This window comes from Drosophila suzukii, chromosome 2L, assembly GCF_043229965.1.
Source record: "Drosophila suzukii chromosome 2L, CBGP_Dsuzu_IsoJpt1.0, whole genome shotgun sequence".
In the NCBI taxonomy this organism is placed as follows: Eukaryota; Metazoa; Arthropoda; class Insecta; order Diptera; family Drosophilidae; genus Drosophila; species Drosophila suzukii.
Window position 1 is genome coordinate 3949931 of NC_092080.1, and position 14548 is coordinate 3964478.

A 14548-nucleotide genomic window follows, 5' to 3' on the forward strand; every position below is an offset into this window, starting at 1 on the left:
TGCTTCCAAATTTATCTATATAATACCGATTTATTTTGGATCTGGAAAATAAGCAAAATAAATGCATTTAATCACAATTGTGGCAATCTACAGCTCGTTGTGCTGCGTTTTGGAGGGATTATCTGATGACTCTCGGGGGAATTCCTTGTGGGAAAGTATTTCCTTGGCTGCCTCATCGACAAGATGCACAAATTCCGGCACATCGAAGCTATAGTTGGTGAACTTGGCATGTGCCCCGCCCTCGGGATGGTGTCCCTCGTCCTGCGGATAGACCAGCTCCCGCTGCTCCCAAGTGCGATAGCGAACGCCACGCAGGCGAGCCAGATCCTTGTAGCAGTTGGGATCCTCGCAGTTGTACAGCTCGAAGATGCAGGCCCAGTTGGGCAGGAAGAGCAAGTGCGTCAATCCAGCGCCGTGCATGCCGATCAGTATGTCCGTGTTCCTGGTGATGGCCAACTGGTCGATGAAGGAGAGCCTACCGGGATATTATATTATACTTAAGTTCAAGAAGCAGTACTAATCATTCCTTACCTTTCATAGGAAACGCGCTGCACGGCATATTTATCGTTGGCCTCCAGTGGGGCCAGTAGCTCATCCTCGTTGAGCACTTGTCGGTACTTTGTGCGACGCGATAGATAGGTTATTCTGATCTTTTGCTGTGGTGGGCGGTAGGGAATCTGCAGACGGTGCAGGATGAACTCGGAGAAGGCGCGGAATAGTCCACTATTCGAGCAGCCCTGAATCTAAAACAAAGAAACCATTATAATATCTGGTTTAGCTTCCCTCTCTGCTCACTATGCTTACTATGGGTGTATTGTAGAACAATCCAAAGATCATCCTGGGCAGCAGCGGGAGCACAACGTTCTTAAAGCACACCCTCTTGCCCTCCACATCGCTAAGGGTCCAAACGGGTCTCTGGGAGAAGGCCTTGAAGGTGTCCCTAAAGGGCGAGTCGTACGGATAGGTTTCCCAAATGAGGATCTGCACATCCGTGTTGAAGGCCGCCGGATGCGATTGGTTGACAAAGAGCGAGGCGTACAGGTTAAAGAAGTCGCAGAAGTGATGATACATGTTGTACGTGGCGTCGATTTTCATGATGAAAGTGGGCGTATTCACCACCACATCGCAGAGACCGCTTTCGAGTATGGGATGGGGTAAAACCTCGAAGTTGCGCAGCTCTGGACCCCAGGATTGCAGAGCAGATCCAATGTGATCCATTTCGCCAGAGAGACGCGATCGATTTAGTAGACAGTGACCAAGGAGTTGTCCCGGAGCCAGAACATCCATGTGGTAACGAATGCGCTCTTCTCGGTTCACCAAATCCCGGAAGTCGAAGAGGAGATTCCTGCCACGACAAAAGCGTAGATAGTGGGTGCACTCAAGCGAGGAGTCCCCCAAATAAGTGGGCACACATTGCGGCGTCAGTTGAGAGAGCTGCTCCTGGATGTAGCCGAAGTCTGCCTGGTTGTAGAAGGTCCTCAGCTGGGCTTCCTTGCTCCTGGCCCAGCCGGTGTGCTCCCCCGGACATTGGGGCGTCTGGAAGCGGCCATCTGGCGTGCAGTCCCGTTCGTGGCCCCAGCAGGCGGATGAGATGGGGGTCTTTCCGTTACCGGTAAGATTCGTGGTCAGCTGTTGCTTCAGCTTAGGAAATGTGTTCAGGTACCGGATGAGGTGCTCCGAGGGCAGGCTGGGCAGGCTGATCCCATCCAGGTGCTTGGCATCCGACACCTGATGAGTGTGGCCCAAGGACAAAGCGGGGAGCATCAGCATCCCTATGAGAATTGGCAGGATTGGCATCTTGAGAGTTCAGTTCGTTCAAGTTAAGTACTTCGTTGCATGCGATTTTCCAGCGATTTCCCGGCGACTTCTCACGCTTTCGACAGCAGCATCTTCAGGTGCATTTCTCGGCCAGCGATGATGATGATCTCACCTGGCCTTAAGCGGCTAAAAGATGATTATGAGCTGTGCGGGCTAATGTTATTGTCCATGTTAATTGTTCGCCGAAGAAAAAGAAAAACCTGTCTCTTAGTGTGACCGTTTGTGTGCTAGAAAGAAGCAGACACAATTTACACTCCGCGACACTTAAATAGATTAAGTACCAGAATATATATAAGAGTTATTAAACTAATTTAACTAGATTGTTTTACATTTATTTTTTATATTTCTATACTTTGACATTTATTATCAGACGAATTGTGTTCTTAAACTATATGTTTTAAAAAATTTATTAAGTCCGTAATACATGTTATAAGTAATTATATGTTCCTTTTAATTTATGATTAAGATCATTTTTCCAATTATAATCATTTTATCATAAATTGTTACTGAACCTATCAAAGGGTCGCGTATTGTATAATGTAAAAGGTTATGAACTCCGATAAATGTTTAGCTGGTTCTTAAACCATCCTGTCGGAGTATTTTCGACCGTTATTCATAACGAATTTTTAAATATAGAAATCGAAATGGGAAATTCCACGTTGCCGTTCAAGACGCTCGTGCGCAAATTTAAATTTAGATAAACATTTAACTCTGTTCCGATTTTGAAAAATTGTAAATTTCCATTCGGAAAACTAATATGCTAAATAATATCTTCCCAACACCAAATTCATTCATAGCAACTGTGCACCTAGAAAAAACAAACGCTTAAGTTGAAATAGAATTGAACTTAGGCATGCTCTTGTATTTTTAAAAGTTTACAGCGTTTATAAATAATGATTTACGAGTACTTAGCGTAATGCTTAGCCACGAGAAATAATTGTATAATTATTAAATTAACTTAGGCCGTATACTAAACAGAGAACTACATACAATCAACTAATCGATAACTAATTATCACTTTTAAAAAATGAAAATTGATTTAAAAAAATTATTAAAAAATTAATTTAGCATTTAGAGAAGAGGCTGCACATAATCGTATCGTATTGTATAAACATATATAACTAGGGATGCGTGTCTGCGGCTCTGAACTTTAGATCAGATCAGATTAGACAAAGACGCGCATCAAGTCGCTGCTGGTTGGAGTGGAGTTCCCGCCCGGATTGGAATTGTTCCCCTTCCAGGGGGGATTGCTATTGGCGCTGGGAGTGTTGCTGCTGTTCATATTGCTGATGTTGTTCATGTTGCTGATGTTGATGTTGCTGCTGCTGTCGGACAGAGTGCGCAGCAGTTGCTTCTTGAGCAGCTGCTGCGGCGAGTGGCTTTGACTTTGGCTGGCATTGTGGTTACTTTGGAGCGGCAGGGTGAAGCTGGGGCGGCCTATCGGCTGGAGTTGCTCCTGCTTGCCCGCCAACAGGCGGCGTCGTTTCTCGTAGAAGCTGAAGGTCAGCTTGTTATCCTCCTCCTTCTCGCGATCCTTGTCCTTCATCGGCTGCTCGCCTCCCTCCTCGCTTTCCGGCTGTGGCTTCTCCTCCTTCTTGACCTTTCCCATCAGCAGTTCGTTCAATCGCTTGGCCGTCATTACTCCTGATCCAGATCCATTTCCTACCGCTCCCACCTTGCCACCGATCAGCGCTCTCTTGTTGCATCTCAATCGATCCTGTGCAATAACATTCGATCTCTGAGCGTATACGGTTCTGCCCGAAGCGGGATTCTTGCCCGGTAAACCATTACTTAACGCCGGCGAGGGCGGCGGCGGTGGGCGTGCCAGTTGGCCGACCACGCCCAGATGACTGCCACCCGTCAGGGACAACAAACTGTTGTTGGCCTTCCGTGTGGTCAGCAGGTTTTTGCGGAAAGTCACACCCAATCCCTGGGGCATCTTGACCATGCCAAAGGTGTTCATGGCCAAGGGACGCGGCGATCCCGAGTACATCATCACATTGAAGTAGCTGTCCTCGTGGTATTTGGCATTGGCCAGCGTTGGATGATGGGTGATTTGAGGATTTGTTGAGGGTGGCTGGCTGGCGGCCTTGGCCTCCAGCTTAACAGTCTTTACGGTGTCGCTAACAGTCTCCAGTTTACTGAACTCAAAGTCACCCAGCTCGTCCGCCAGGTAATTGGACTCCACCATTCCGGAACTCAAACCGGATTGCATGCCGCCGCCCGATTGCACGACATTCACGTCCACATTTTCGTAGCCCGCATGGGTTAGGAATTCGGCTAAGACCTTCTGCTGCTCCAGCATGGAAACGGGATTCGACTCACTGATCTCGTAAATGATGCTGGGCAAGATCATGTGCTCCTCCAATTGCTGCGGCTGCTGGGGATTGGCCATGGCCTCATCTGTCAAAGATGGCACATTGTAGACGCTAAACTGACGCTGCTGCTCGTGATCCTGAAGCTTTTGATCCTGCTGGTGCTGCTGCTGCTGCTCCTGCAGTTGCTGCTGCTCGAGCATCTGCTGCTGCTGGTAGATCAGCTGTTGCAACTGCATGGCATCGATGGTGGTCAGCTCCTGCTGGTGCTCTTCCTCGCCGTAAACCTGCTGAACGGACTGCTGCTGATAGACGGTGTAATCCTCGCCAATGGTTCCGTCCTCGAAGCGCAATCTTTTCGTCGCCTGTGCGGGATGCGAAAGAGTTCCGTTCTGCGACTGCTGCTGTGGCTGCTGCTGCTGCGATGTGTCCAAGGCGCTCTCATCGAAGTTGTTGAGTATCTCATTGATCAACTTGCTGTCCAGCATCTCGTCGAGTGTCTGGGAAATGGAGTTCTCATCGGAGGTATTGGGCAATGGCAGTTCCTCCTCTTCGGGCGCCACCTGCTCGGAGGAAACGGCTCCCGTAATGGAGGACACCGCCTGGTCCAGCTCGCTGATCACTTGCTGTTGCTCGTAGACATTCACCACAGGCTTCTCTTTGTTCTTTTCCTTCTCCGCTTTTGTTCGATGATCGCTTGAGCCCTTCACCTTAAGTACGTAAGAATTTGGTAATTATTTTCGTAAGGTTTAAGTTTGAAATGACATGATATACCTTTTTCTTTGGCTGAAGCTCGGGAAGCTTTTCCACCTCCGTCTGAAGCTGGGCAGGTGAGTAGTTGACCCCTAGTGCCACCTCGCTGGAGGCTGCTCCCAACGTGGGAGTGGGCGGTAAACTGCAGGATGAGTTGCTGGAGGAGGAGAACACGGTGATGGCAGCCGGAGCAGCTGCTACAGCTGGAGGTTCCTCTTTGACAACCGGAGCGACGACAGGCGGTGCTGCTATGGCCGCACTCTTCTTTGAGCCCTTGGATTCCTTGTGATTGGACTCCAACGCAGGCGCCGGAGCTGGCGAGGAGTGGTGGCGGTTCTTCGACGACTTGGAACGCGAACGACTGCCGGCGGAAGTGCTGCTGCTGCCCTTGGATGAGGAGGAGCTGCTGCTTTTGCTGCTGCTGCTCTTGTGACGCGACGACGACGAGGACGAGGTGGTGGTGGTGGAGGATCCCGCCCCAGCCGGATGCTGCAGCGAGGTCGAGCTGCTGGATCCGTTCGAGCAGCTGGAGAGCGTCGAGGCCGAAAGTGTGTCCGTGGGCGAGCTGGGCACAATGGCCCCGCCCTCCTGGCTGTTCTCCGTGGCAGTGAGACGCGAATCGCTGGATGTGGCCGCCCCATTGGCACTGGGGCTGACCTTGCTGGATGTGGCCTCCCAGACGCTCGGATGCTGCAGCGCAATGTGATGCTGGAAGCCTGCCTTCGTGTAACATCCCGAGCAGGAACTACAGAGTACTATATCCCGGCTGGCCAGCTTCGGCACCAGATCATAGTAGGCCATGTCCGCCGACTGGAGGCGCTGCACCTGCACTTTGGCCTGCTGATCCCCGCCGGCGGAGGAGTTCTTCCCGCCGCGCAGATAGGTTTTCTCAGCCGTTCGCAGCTGCTTGATAACCTTGTCCAGGTCGAACACCTGCTGCCACTTTTGGCCCTGCAGGGAGAAGAGCGAGAGTCCCGATCCGGAGCCGGAATTCGATCCGACTGAAGCGTCCGGCTTCGCCATGCCCTGCGCCTTGTGCTTCGTTCCATTTTCCGGATAAACTCCAACACCGGAGGAGGCCACATCGTTCAGGGGCATTCCGCACAGAAAATGGATCGCGGGAACAGGGGTTTGGTAGATTGAGCAAAACTGCCCTTCTAAGCACCTGCAAAATGAAGGATTTTTAGTTTATAGGTAGTAAAAGATTCCTAAATGGATATTGCTGGTTCTTAATTTGGTTAGTAATATTGAAAGGAAAATCAATTTTTTTGACAAGATAATCCTGGAACAAAAACACTAGACATTTGGAAGTACATATTATGGAATGGTAAATAAATAAGCCTGACCTATTTTAAACAAAATTGTACTTTTCTTCTTAATATTTTATAAGACCCCATTTACCTTTTAAGTAATTAATAAAATATGAAGCAAACATTTTTTTAAATTGAATTATTAAATTTTTTAAAATATTTTTTTATGTTGTGCACTACTATTTAATACACTAGGATATATTTTAGTAGTACCAATTTATACATATATCATCTTAGCGCAGGACCCTGACCCTGAATTGACATTTTTTCAACGGCCGAAAAGTCTCCAAAGAGAAACCACTTGTAGAGAGTGCAACAACTGTACGTTAAAAAAAAATGTTTAGAAAATTAATCACACTTTTAAAAGCATTTTCTAACAACAATTTAACAATTCTTTTTATACCGTAAATTTTTGGCGAAAGCTTACAGGTGAGTGCCGCCCCCTCCGCCCCCGTTAGACGCAAGAGCGCCACCCCCTTTGGCACCCACACCCCTGGGCCGGATCAGCTGTTTTTGACAACCGCTAATCGAGTGGTGCCGTCTCGCTCCCACCGCCGCACACATGCGCAGCCACTCACACCGACGCACCACACCACACACACTTACCCACACCAACGCAACACAAACAAAGCACACGATTGAAAATCACAAAATAAAAATCACACAAAATGCTCAGAAACTATTTTACTCCAAAGCTGAATAATTTTGAAATGAAATGACACTTACGTCGTTAACACACTTCCATGTTTTTTGTTTTTTTTTTCTTTCGTGGGTTTAGGTTACCGTTCTACCCAGCACTTCCATTCGTTTTTTTGGCCACTTTCCGAGGGGGAAATTGCCAAGTCAGTTCGGAAAACGCGAGTTAGTTGTACAGCCCAATTGATTCTCTGGTGCAATCAATTGAAGCTCGCTAGTTTTACTCGCGTTTTCGCGTTTAAAGAATGATATTATGAATATCGTTGTATTTGCTTAGAGATGGCAAAATTCGTCCTCTTACGTTACGTTGTATTTGTTGCAGCTGAAAATGATGTGGGGTATGTTATCGATAGCTATCGTTATCACGGGTACATATGAAGTGTATCCGTACGTAACGGCTATTTAGCAAGGGTATTCTTCTTACGTTATAGCTGTTGCAGTTAAAAATATTACGTATTGATATGATGTGTATGATCTATAGTATTAAATTAAGATTTTAGCGATGCCTTTACTCACTCATTTAAAATTCTTTAGAAACAACATAGACTTTTTGTTGTTCTTATCAATAAAATAACTTATTGACCTGTTAAACGTATGCACATATTTATAGGGGAGAGAAGTCAAATAGCTAAGCAATATTCAACGAAGCAGCAATTAAAAAGCTTAGAATAAGTAATATCATTGACATTGTTCCAAAAACTAGTCCATTTAGAAATTCAGTTAAATAGAAGACCTTTTCTTTAGTGGACGCATATACATATTTGAAATGGCAAAGTCTCCAAAGTATTTGTTGGTAGGATTTATTGTCTGGATAGGGTGCTGCCTGGCTCAATCGCAGGATCCCCAATCAGTTTGTGTTTTGAAAGACGCTCCTAATCAGTGCGGTTCCTTCTGCCTTGCCGCACTGCGTCCAATTTATGATAAAGCTGGAACTCAGAAACAATTAAATCAGATAAAGGCTCAGCAGATCGCGATACAATCGACGATAGAAAAACAGGAAAGAGACTTCAAATCTATACTCGAAAGAATAGAAAGTACCCTGCAGGATCAGCAGACCAAAGTACAGGAAAGCCTTTTAAGAATTTACAAAAGGGTATTTTTCATGGCAAACTTCGAGAGAATTGGCTCCCGGTACTTTTATATAGAGAACTATGTTTTTAAAAATTGGACCGCTGCTGAAGAAAGCTGTCGGCAGATGGGAGCCCAATTAGCGACCTTTAAAAAGCAAGAGGAATTAGACGCCATTAACCTGAAGATCAGAAATAACTTCTGGTTCTGGGTGGGCATTAACAAAAAATCTGAGGATGGCAAATACGTGGCCTTTAACAACCCAGATCCCTTTTTACGTTGGCCAAAGGGAGAACCCAATAACTTGGAGTACCTTGAGACCTGCGTTGCGATATTGCGGAATCATATCTCCCATCGGAGATGTGATCAGAAAACTCGTTTTATTTGCGTAGCAAACGACTCATTTTAACTATGTAACTAAAGAAAAAATAAAAATAAATCAAACTTGTGTCTGAAATTATGGAACAAGTAGGAAAAATGTGTAGCACATATTTTTAACGGCTTTACAGATGATACATATAGATTTTAAAATAATCTCTGAAGCCAGAAGGTTAACTGTTATTAACTATAACATATGAATTTTTTATTTATATGTCTATCTTTAAGGATAATTATTAATCCCAAACCTATTCGTCTTCATCGCTAAGTTCTTCTTCCTCCTTAGATTTTCTGGACTTTCGCTCCAGTTCCTTGGCGTAGAGTTCCTTGAAGGCCTCGTATTCCGGCAGTGTGACATGACATATCTTTATGGCAAAACTCTTTTCGGAAGTGTCCGTAATTTGATATAGCTTGTGGTTTGTACTGGGCTCATTGGGATCGGCTTTCAGAGGTCGGGGCTTGAAAAGGCCCAAACGCAGCAGGAATTCGTGGCGACAACGCATCTCCTCGCAGGGTAAACTAAGGGCTGCTGATTTCACAACCTCCGGAACTTCAATGCGCATCACATCTATGAGGAAATTCAGCTTTTCCTCTACGGTTTCCTCGGGCTGGGCTATCAGATCCGGACTGTTCATCAGTAGTTTCCAAACATTTTTGCTGGTGGACACGCGACTCTTCAGAAAGCCAATGTGTGAAAGTAACTGGTGAGAGTCGCTTACGTCCAGCAGTTCGGGATACTTTGTAAGTAGCAGGTGCAGGAGATTCTCGCCAAATTGGCAGGCTCTCCAGATTTCCAGACTGTTGACTATTTTGTCTGGCGTTCGTTTCAGAACTGCAGGATTGCCGGTAACGATCCTCAGGAAATTAACCGTTTCCAAGCCGTGATTTTGAAAGGTTTGATGGGCCCTCCGCCAGATCTCAGGTGTGAAAATAGATAGAGTAGGCTCCATTTTAATGGCCTCATCAATGTGAACCTGTTCGAGTTGCAAGATCTTTGGTGTTGCCAGGTGTCTTATGTGATGTAACTGCAAAATGGAGTATGTACCACGATTTCTAACTATGGTGTCTTAATTTAACCCACCTTTGGTTGCTTTTTTAATACAACTTGAGTGTTAAATAATAGTTTTCTAAGCATTTTAGACGGCTTTTTCTGGAATCTGCAACCAAAACAATAAACAGCTGTTGTCTTCTTCTTTATAGTGCCATTCACCAGGAAACGCGAACACCATCATGTTTAGCTGGTACACCCACCACAGCTGTCAAAAGCTCATTTGCCCAGTAAATCGAGGTATTTGTCTTCTTTTTCGTGTCGGGTGTGCCGGCAATAGTTTATTGCAAAAATTTATAAATAGAACTGTCGCGCATAAAAAACAACACAGTGGAAAGTTTTATCCAAGCGTTTAGTTCAGCAAGTTTAACGTAAGAAGTTGTAATTGGATAATAATTGGATGTACATACGTATAAAGAATGTGGGGGAGTTATCACAATCATTATAATAATCCCATTCTCACAGTGCTTTCATTATAAACAAAATACAACAAAGAGCCGGCTTATTTAATGGTCAAGGTTATATCAATTTTTATATGCAAAACAGGTTTGGCAAAACAAAGAAATAATTAGAAACAAAAAAGTAAACAAGGAATTAAAAAAAGTACCTGTTGCCAGTTGGAAAACCAAGTATCCCAGGGAAATTAATGGAAGAAGATCGGTACACTGAAAACAATTAATTGCTAGATCAAAAGAATTTTATTTATAGTTATTTACTGAAAACCCTGTGTTTTTTTTATAGAGTTTCCTTGTTATTATATAATATTATTATACTTATAATTAAAATAAATAATAAAAATAATTGTTAATACCTAGTATAACAACATAATCTACATTTTTTGAATTTTTTAAGTAGTTATCTTGAATCTCTACTTAATAAAACAATCGTGACAAGCACTTTAATTTATTGAGGAAATTATTGGCCAAGAGAAGAGGGCTCGTTCGATCAACTGATAACTTTGGATTGTCGTACAGGTGACATCCAGAATAATTCAAGTTATACTCAAACAAGGTCAAACTCAATAACATTGTGAAATAGAACAATTACTTTTGGTGGATTTGCTTTCAAACAATTGGGGGGAAGATAAACTACCTGTGGGGAGAGAGATATAGCGCTCCATACTCTCACATTCTCCGCTGATAAGGAGGGTTCTCTGGGGTTTCCACCCATATTTAACTAACAATCCACTCGGCTATTCACTCATTCGCAGCCCGTCCCACAAATCAGCAACATGTCGAAACTCATCCGTTGGGGAATCGCTTCTGCCGGCAAGATCAGCGAGGACTTCGTCATCGCCCTGAGCACCCTGCCCTCCACCGACCACCAGGTGCAGGCTATAGCCGCCCGATCCCTGGATCGTGCTCAGGAGTTCGCCACCAAGCACTCCATCCCCAAGGCACTCGGAAGTTACGAGGAGTTGGCCAAGAGCGGCGATGTCGGTGAGTATATTTTAAAATATATAATCCCCTTGTCCTACAAAGTTATGGGAATAAAATCTACACTACAAGTTTAAAGTTAATGCTCACTAAAAACTAGAAAACTCATTAGGAAAGTCCTTTTAATTCAATTCAAGCGTTTTAATAATTCACAAGTTTAAATTCCCACGTATTGTTTCTGTTGATTTCGATTACAATACGGTTATAATTCTCAAGTGTAAATTCCGAAGTATTCGATTACGGAACAAAGAATTTGTACGTAAGGACCAGGACTGAAATAGAAACATTTTAAATTAATTTCTCCTCTTCTCTTCCCCCAGATGTGGTCTACATTGGTGTCCTGAATCCCCAGCACTACGAAGTGGCTGTGCTGATGCTGACCAATGGCAAGCACGTTCTGTGCGAGAAGCCTCTGGCCATGAACAAGAAGCAGGTGGAGGGCATCCTGGCCGCTGCCAAGGCCAACAAGCGCTTCTTCATGGAGGCCGTGTGGTCGCGATTCTTTCCCTCCTACCAGCATGTCAAGGAGCTCATCTCCAGTGGACAGCTTGGCCAAGTTAAGGATGTGGAGGTCAACTTCGGCTTCCCATTGGCCCATGTGGATCGCCTGCAGTAAGTACAAAGATGGTACTTTTAAATCTAAGGTCAAGTTATGTACTAATGAAATACTATCTTTTATAGGAAACGCGATCTGGGCGGCGGTGTGGTCTACGATCTGGGCATCTACACCATCCAGGTTTCGCAGTGGGCCTTCCAGGAGAAGCCCGAGAAGATCGAGTCCAAGGGATCCCTCAACGCCGAGGGCATTGACGATGATGTGAGCGCCACTTTGACCTACAGCGGTGGACGCACTGCCCGCATGCGCTTCTCCTCCAAGGAAAAACTGTCCAACACCGCCGTGATCAAGGGCACCAAAGGACAAGTTACCGTGAGTAATCTAATCGATCGTGATTGTACAGTACGTTAAACCAATATATTTATATATATTATCTACTAGCTGATTGACTTCTGGACGCCCAACAAGATGATCGACATCGATGGCCAGGAGAAGGAGTGGCTGCCCCCCAAGGGCAAGTTCGCGACCAACTACGCCAACTCCGAGGCCATGCGCTACGAGGCGGAGGCAGTGCGTCAGTCCATCATCGCCGGCGATGTGGAGAACAAGAACGTGACCTACGCCGACAGTTTGCTCTTCGCCGAGATCGAGGACACCATCCGCAAGCAGATCGGTGTGCTCAACAAGTACGATGAAGAGTAGAAGTAGATTCTATAGTTAAATATGTAACCATAATATAAAATAATAAACAGACATTTTGTAAAAATTATTTTCCTAACCATCTCTTAAAGACTTAATTCAGAGATCAATCATAATAAGCTCTCAACAAAACTTATGAATATCTAAAAATATCTTAAATATCTTACATATGTATAGTAGTACCTGTTCTCAGAAAGTTTACCCCACCGGTTCTATTTTTTTTCGATGCCCCACTCATATCAAGGATTGACAAACAGTGGCGATAAGGCGAAGCATTGATTGTGAAACGGCAGCAATGACATTCCCACTAGGTCGAACTCTGCCTGGGGTGTAACTAAAGTAGATGATATGGCAATATTCTCGACTATACTCGTACTCACAATTGATCACGTTTTCGCCGCATGGTGGGCGTCTTTTAATTTAGGGGCTGGTAAAAAAAGAACGCAGGGGTTTCTTATCACTGGGTTTTCGGTTCTCTTATCTGTAATCAACATTTTAGCACTTCTTAGTCAGTTAGACCAAATAAGTTACTCTCAACCTCCTAAGAAAAGATCTTTATAAATATATATATTATTTTTTAGGATTTAAAAACGTAAATTTCTTTTTAGGACCTATATTTTTTGTTTTATAGACTCTACGCAACTGTACTTTAAAAGCTTTGTAGTCTCGCAGTTTTTGTAGATAGCCGTTAAAAAAGGGGGCTCGACTATGTTCTGAGAGATAAGATAATTTCGATTGCGTAGAACACTTCATGGTCAAAGCCCTTTAGAGATTTGGAGTATGTGTAGTGGACGAACACCTTGTGATCAGTTTTATAAGGGAACTGTAATGAAACTAAGATTCTAAAAATGTTTCCATTTATTTTCAGAAGATGGTCCTTTTAGAAATTTAGTTAATATGTTCTATACCAAATATATAGGAAACCGAGCATCATCACCGAAAAGTGTTACTTATAGAGCGTCAGAGTGTGGATCTGTTTGGTTCCTTATCAACCGGAATGCAATACAAAATGTGCAATGAATGCAGATGCCAGGGACTGATAGGAGACCCTCGGGGCTGGCACTCAGTATCATTATCATGGCGTCAGTAGCTGCCCGGACACGAACCCGCGCGAGACTCGACTCGACTCGAAAACGGAACGGATACGGATACCCAGCCATATAGCATTCAGTACTTCGGGTATTATAATGCAGAGCCAGGCGAATCTGAACTGGGGCATTGCGGCGGCGGGCAGGATAACGCAGGATTTCGTTACCGCCCTGGGAACCGTTGAGAAATCCCGCCATGTGGTGGTGGCCGTGGCCGATGTGGATGGCCAACGGGCTCAGGAATTCGCCCAGAGGAATCAGATTCCCAGGCATTACGATGGCTTCGATGCCTTGGGATTGGATCGCGAGGTAGATGTGGTATATGTGGGCACGCTGAATCCATTTCACTACGCTGTCGTCCATCTGATGTTGGCCAGGGGTAAAAATGTGCTGTGCGAGACGCCGATGTGTCTGGAATTGGAACAGGCCAAGGAGTTGTATGCTCTGGCCGAACAGCGGGGAGTGTTCCTTATGGAGGGTAATAACATTGCAAAAGTCAACAGATACTTAAGAAATATTATTAGGATTACTATTTGATTTCAGGCATGTGGTCGCGTTGCTTTCCCAGCTACGATCGCTTGAGGGAGTTTCTGAACAACGATGTCATCGGCGAGGTGACCCAGGTGAAAATACAGCATGGTTTTCGCTTGGCCCACATGGAACGGTTGTGCAGTCGATCTCTGGGAGGCTCCATCCTTATGGACATTGGCATCTACGCCCTGCAGCTGGGACAGTTCATTTTCGGTGTGTCTCCAGTCAAAATCCTGCCCAGTGGAACGCAACTCAACAAGGATCGCGTGGACGTGCAGGGTGAGTTTATGCTGGACTACGGAGATGGTCGGAGATTGGTGGCTTTGGTGACGGGTCTGGAGAATCTAGAAAACGATGCCGTCATCACGGGAACCAAAGGCGAGATTAAGGTAAGCTTATCGCAGTACTTTTCCCGTCTTGAACTTGGGATCAGGTTGATTATCAGCTGTACTTTGTAAATCTTCCAGCTGTCCAATTACTGGTGCTGCACACAATTGAGTCGCTCCAATGGTCCTCCTGAGTCATGGCCTTTGCCACAGGCCAAGTTTGATTTCCACTACACAAACACGTGTGGACTGAGATATGAGGCGGAGGAAGTGCGTCGCTGCATAGAGAAACGTCTGCTGGAGAGTCCGAAATTCACGCATGCCGAAAGTCTGGAGCTAATAGCCATTACCGATGAGATCCGGCGACAAATCGGGGTCACCTTTGATGTCTGAGCTGTGGGGAAAGTAAGAAATACTTAGTAATTAATAAATAACTAAGTTTAATCCATTAATTACCTGAATATTTAATCACATTGAGGTATCTTATTATAATTTAAATGATGAAAACAAAAATACGTGAACTGAG

General features: G+C 45.0%; 5 protein-coding genes across 6 annotated transcripts; 2 read left to right on the plus strand and 3 right to left on the minus strand.

Moving 5' to 3' along the window:
• Positions 1-10: 10 nt before the first annotated feature.
• On the minus strand, positions 11-2025 carry Eogt (EGF-domain O-GlcNAc transferase). The gene is made up of 3 exons (XM_017068763.4): positions 805-2025; positions 532-743; positions 11-475 (listed from the first exon to the last, which is right to left on the minus strand). Exons 1-3 carry the CDS (start codon positions 1795-1797, stop codon positions 88-90), a joined length of 1593 nt encoding a protein of 530 aa, XP_016924252.3. The 5' UTR covers positions 1798-2025; the 3' UTR covers positions 11-87.
• Positions 2026-2648: 623 nt separating this feature from the next.
• Positions 2649-7188, minus strand: Atxn7 (Ataxin 7). The gene is made up of 3 exons (XM_017090003.4): positions 6923-7188; positions 4908-6051; positions 2649-4843 (listed from the first exon to the last, which is right to left on the minus strand). The coding sequence occupies exons 2-3, from the start codon at positions 5982-5984 to the stop codon at positions 2984-2986; spliced, it is 2937 nt and encodes a 978-aa protein (XP_016945492.3). The 5' UTR covers positions 5985-6051; positions 6923-7188; the 3' UTR covers positions 2649-2983.
• Positions 7189-8516: 1328 nt separating this feature from the next.
• On the minus strand, positions 8517-9574 carry LOC108021576 (transcription termination factor 4, mitochondrial). Its single transcript, XM_017090358.4, has 2 exons — positions 9420-9574; positions 8517-9363 (listed from the first exon to the last, which is right to left on the minus strand). The coding sequence occupies exons 1-2, from the start codon at positions 9471-9473 to the stop codon at positions 8587-8589; spliced, it is 831 nt and encodes a 276-aa protein (XP_016945847.3). The 5' UTR covers positions 9474-9574; the 3' UTR covers positions 8517-8586.
• Positions 9575-9619: 45 nt separating this feature from the next.
• Positions 9620-12147, plus strand: LOC108021575 (trans-1,2-dihydrobenzene-1,2-diol dehydrogenase). The gene is made up of 5 exons (XM_017090357.4): positions 9620-9757; positions 10597-10825; positions 11143-11434; positions 11504-11750; positions 11820-12147. Exons 2-5 carry the CDS (start codon positions 10618-10620, stop codon positions 12078-12080), a joined length of 1008 nt encoding a protein of 335 aa, XP_016945846.1. The 5' UTR covers positions 9620-9757; positions 10597-10617; the 3' UTR covers positions 12081-12147.
• Positions 12148-13154: 1007 nt separating this feature from the next.
• LOC108020389 (trans-1,2-dihydrobenzene-1,2-diol dehydrogenase) lies at positions 13155-14474 on the plus strand. Of its 2 annotated transcripts, none has more exons than XM_065868847.2 (3): positions 13155-13643; positions 13709-14085; positions 14142-14352. In XM_065868847.2, the coding sequence occupies exons 1-3, from the start codon at positions 13265-13267 to the stop codon at positions 14214-14216; spliced, it is 831 nt and encodes a 276-aa protein (XP_065724919.2). In that variant the 5' UTR covers positions 13155-13264; the 3' UTR covers positions 14217-14352. The 2 variants fall into 2 exon arrangements, with proteins under 2 accessions (XP_065724919.2, XP_016944146.3); XM_017088657.4 differs by having other exon boundaries at positions 13158-13643; positions 14164-14474.
• Positions 14475-14548: the final 74 nt, after the last annotated feature.

Coding starts and splice junctions, on each gene's coding strand:
- Eogt (XM_017068763.4), bottom strand. CDS start 1,797: ATGCCAATCCTGCCAATTCTCATAGGGATGCTGATGCTCCCCGCTTTG. Junction 744..804: donor TGTTCTACAATACACCCATA/GTAAGCATAGTG, acceptor TCTTTGTTTTAG/ATTCAGGGCTGCTCGAATAG. Junction 476..531: donor CAGCGCGTTTCCTATGAAAG/GTAAGGAATGAT, acceptor ATATCCCGGTAG/GCTCTCCTTCATCGACCAGT.
- Atxn7 (XM_017090003.4), bottom strand. CDS start 5,984: ATGCCCCTGAACGATGTGGCCTCCTCCGGTGTTGGAGTTTATCCGGAA. Junction 4,844..4,907: donor AGCTTCAGCCAAAGAAAAAG/GTATATCATGTC, acceptor TACGTACTTAAG/GTGAAGGGCTCAAGCGATCA.
- LOC108021576 (XM_017090358.4), bottom strand. CDS start 9,473: ATGCTTAGAAAACTATTATTTAACACTCAAGTTGTATTAAAAAAGCAA. Junction 9,364..9,419: donor TATTAAAAAAGCAACCAAAG/GTGGGTTAAATT, acceptor TCCATTTTGCAG/TTACATCACATAAGACACCT.
- LOC108021575 (XM_017090357.4), top strand. CDS start 10,618: ATGTCGAAACTCATCCGTTGGGGAATCGCTTCTGCCGGCAAGATCAGC. Junction 10,826..11,142: donor GGCCAAGAGCGGCGATGTCG/GTGAGTATATTT, acceptor CTCTTCCCCCAG/ATGTGGTCTACATTGGTGTC. Junction 11,435..11,503: donor GCCCATGTGGATCGCCTGCA/GTAAGTACAAAG, acceptor TATCTTTTATAG/GAAACGCGATCTGGGCGGCG.
- LOC108020389 (XM_017088657.4), top strand. CDS start 13,265: ATGCAGAGCCAGGCGAATCTGAACTGGGGCATTGCGGCGGCGGGCAGG. Junction 13,644..13,708: donor GGGAGTGTTCCTTATGGAGG/GTAATAACATTG, acceptor ATTTGATTTCAG/GCATGTGGTCGCGTTGCTTT. Junction 14,086..14,163: donor GAACCAAAGGCGAGATTAAG/GTAAGCTTATCG, acceptor TAAATCTTCCAG/CTGTCCAATTACTGGTGCTG.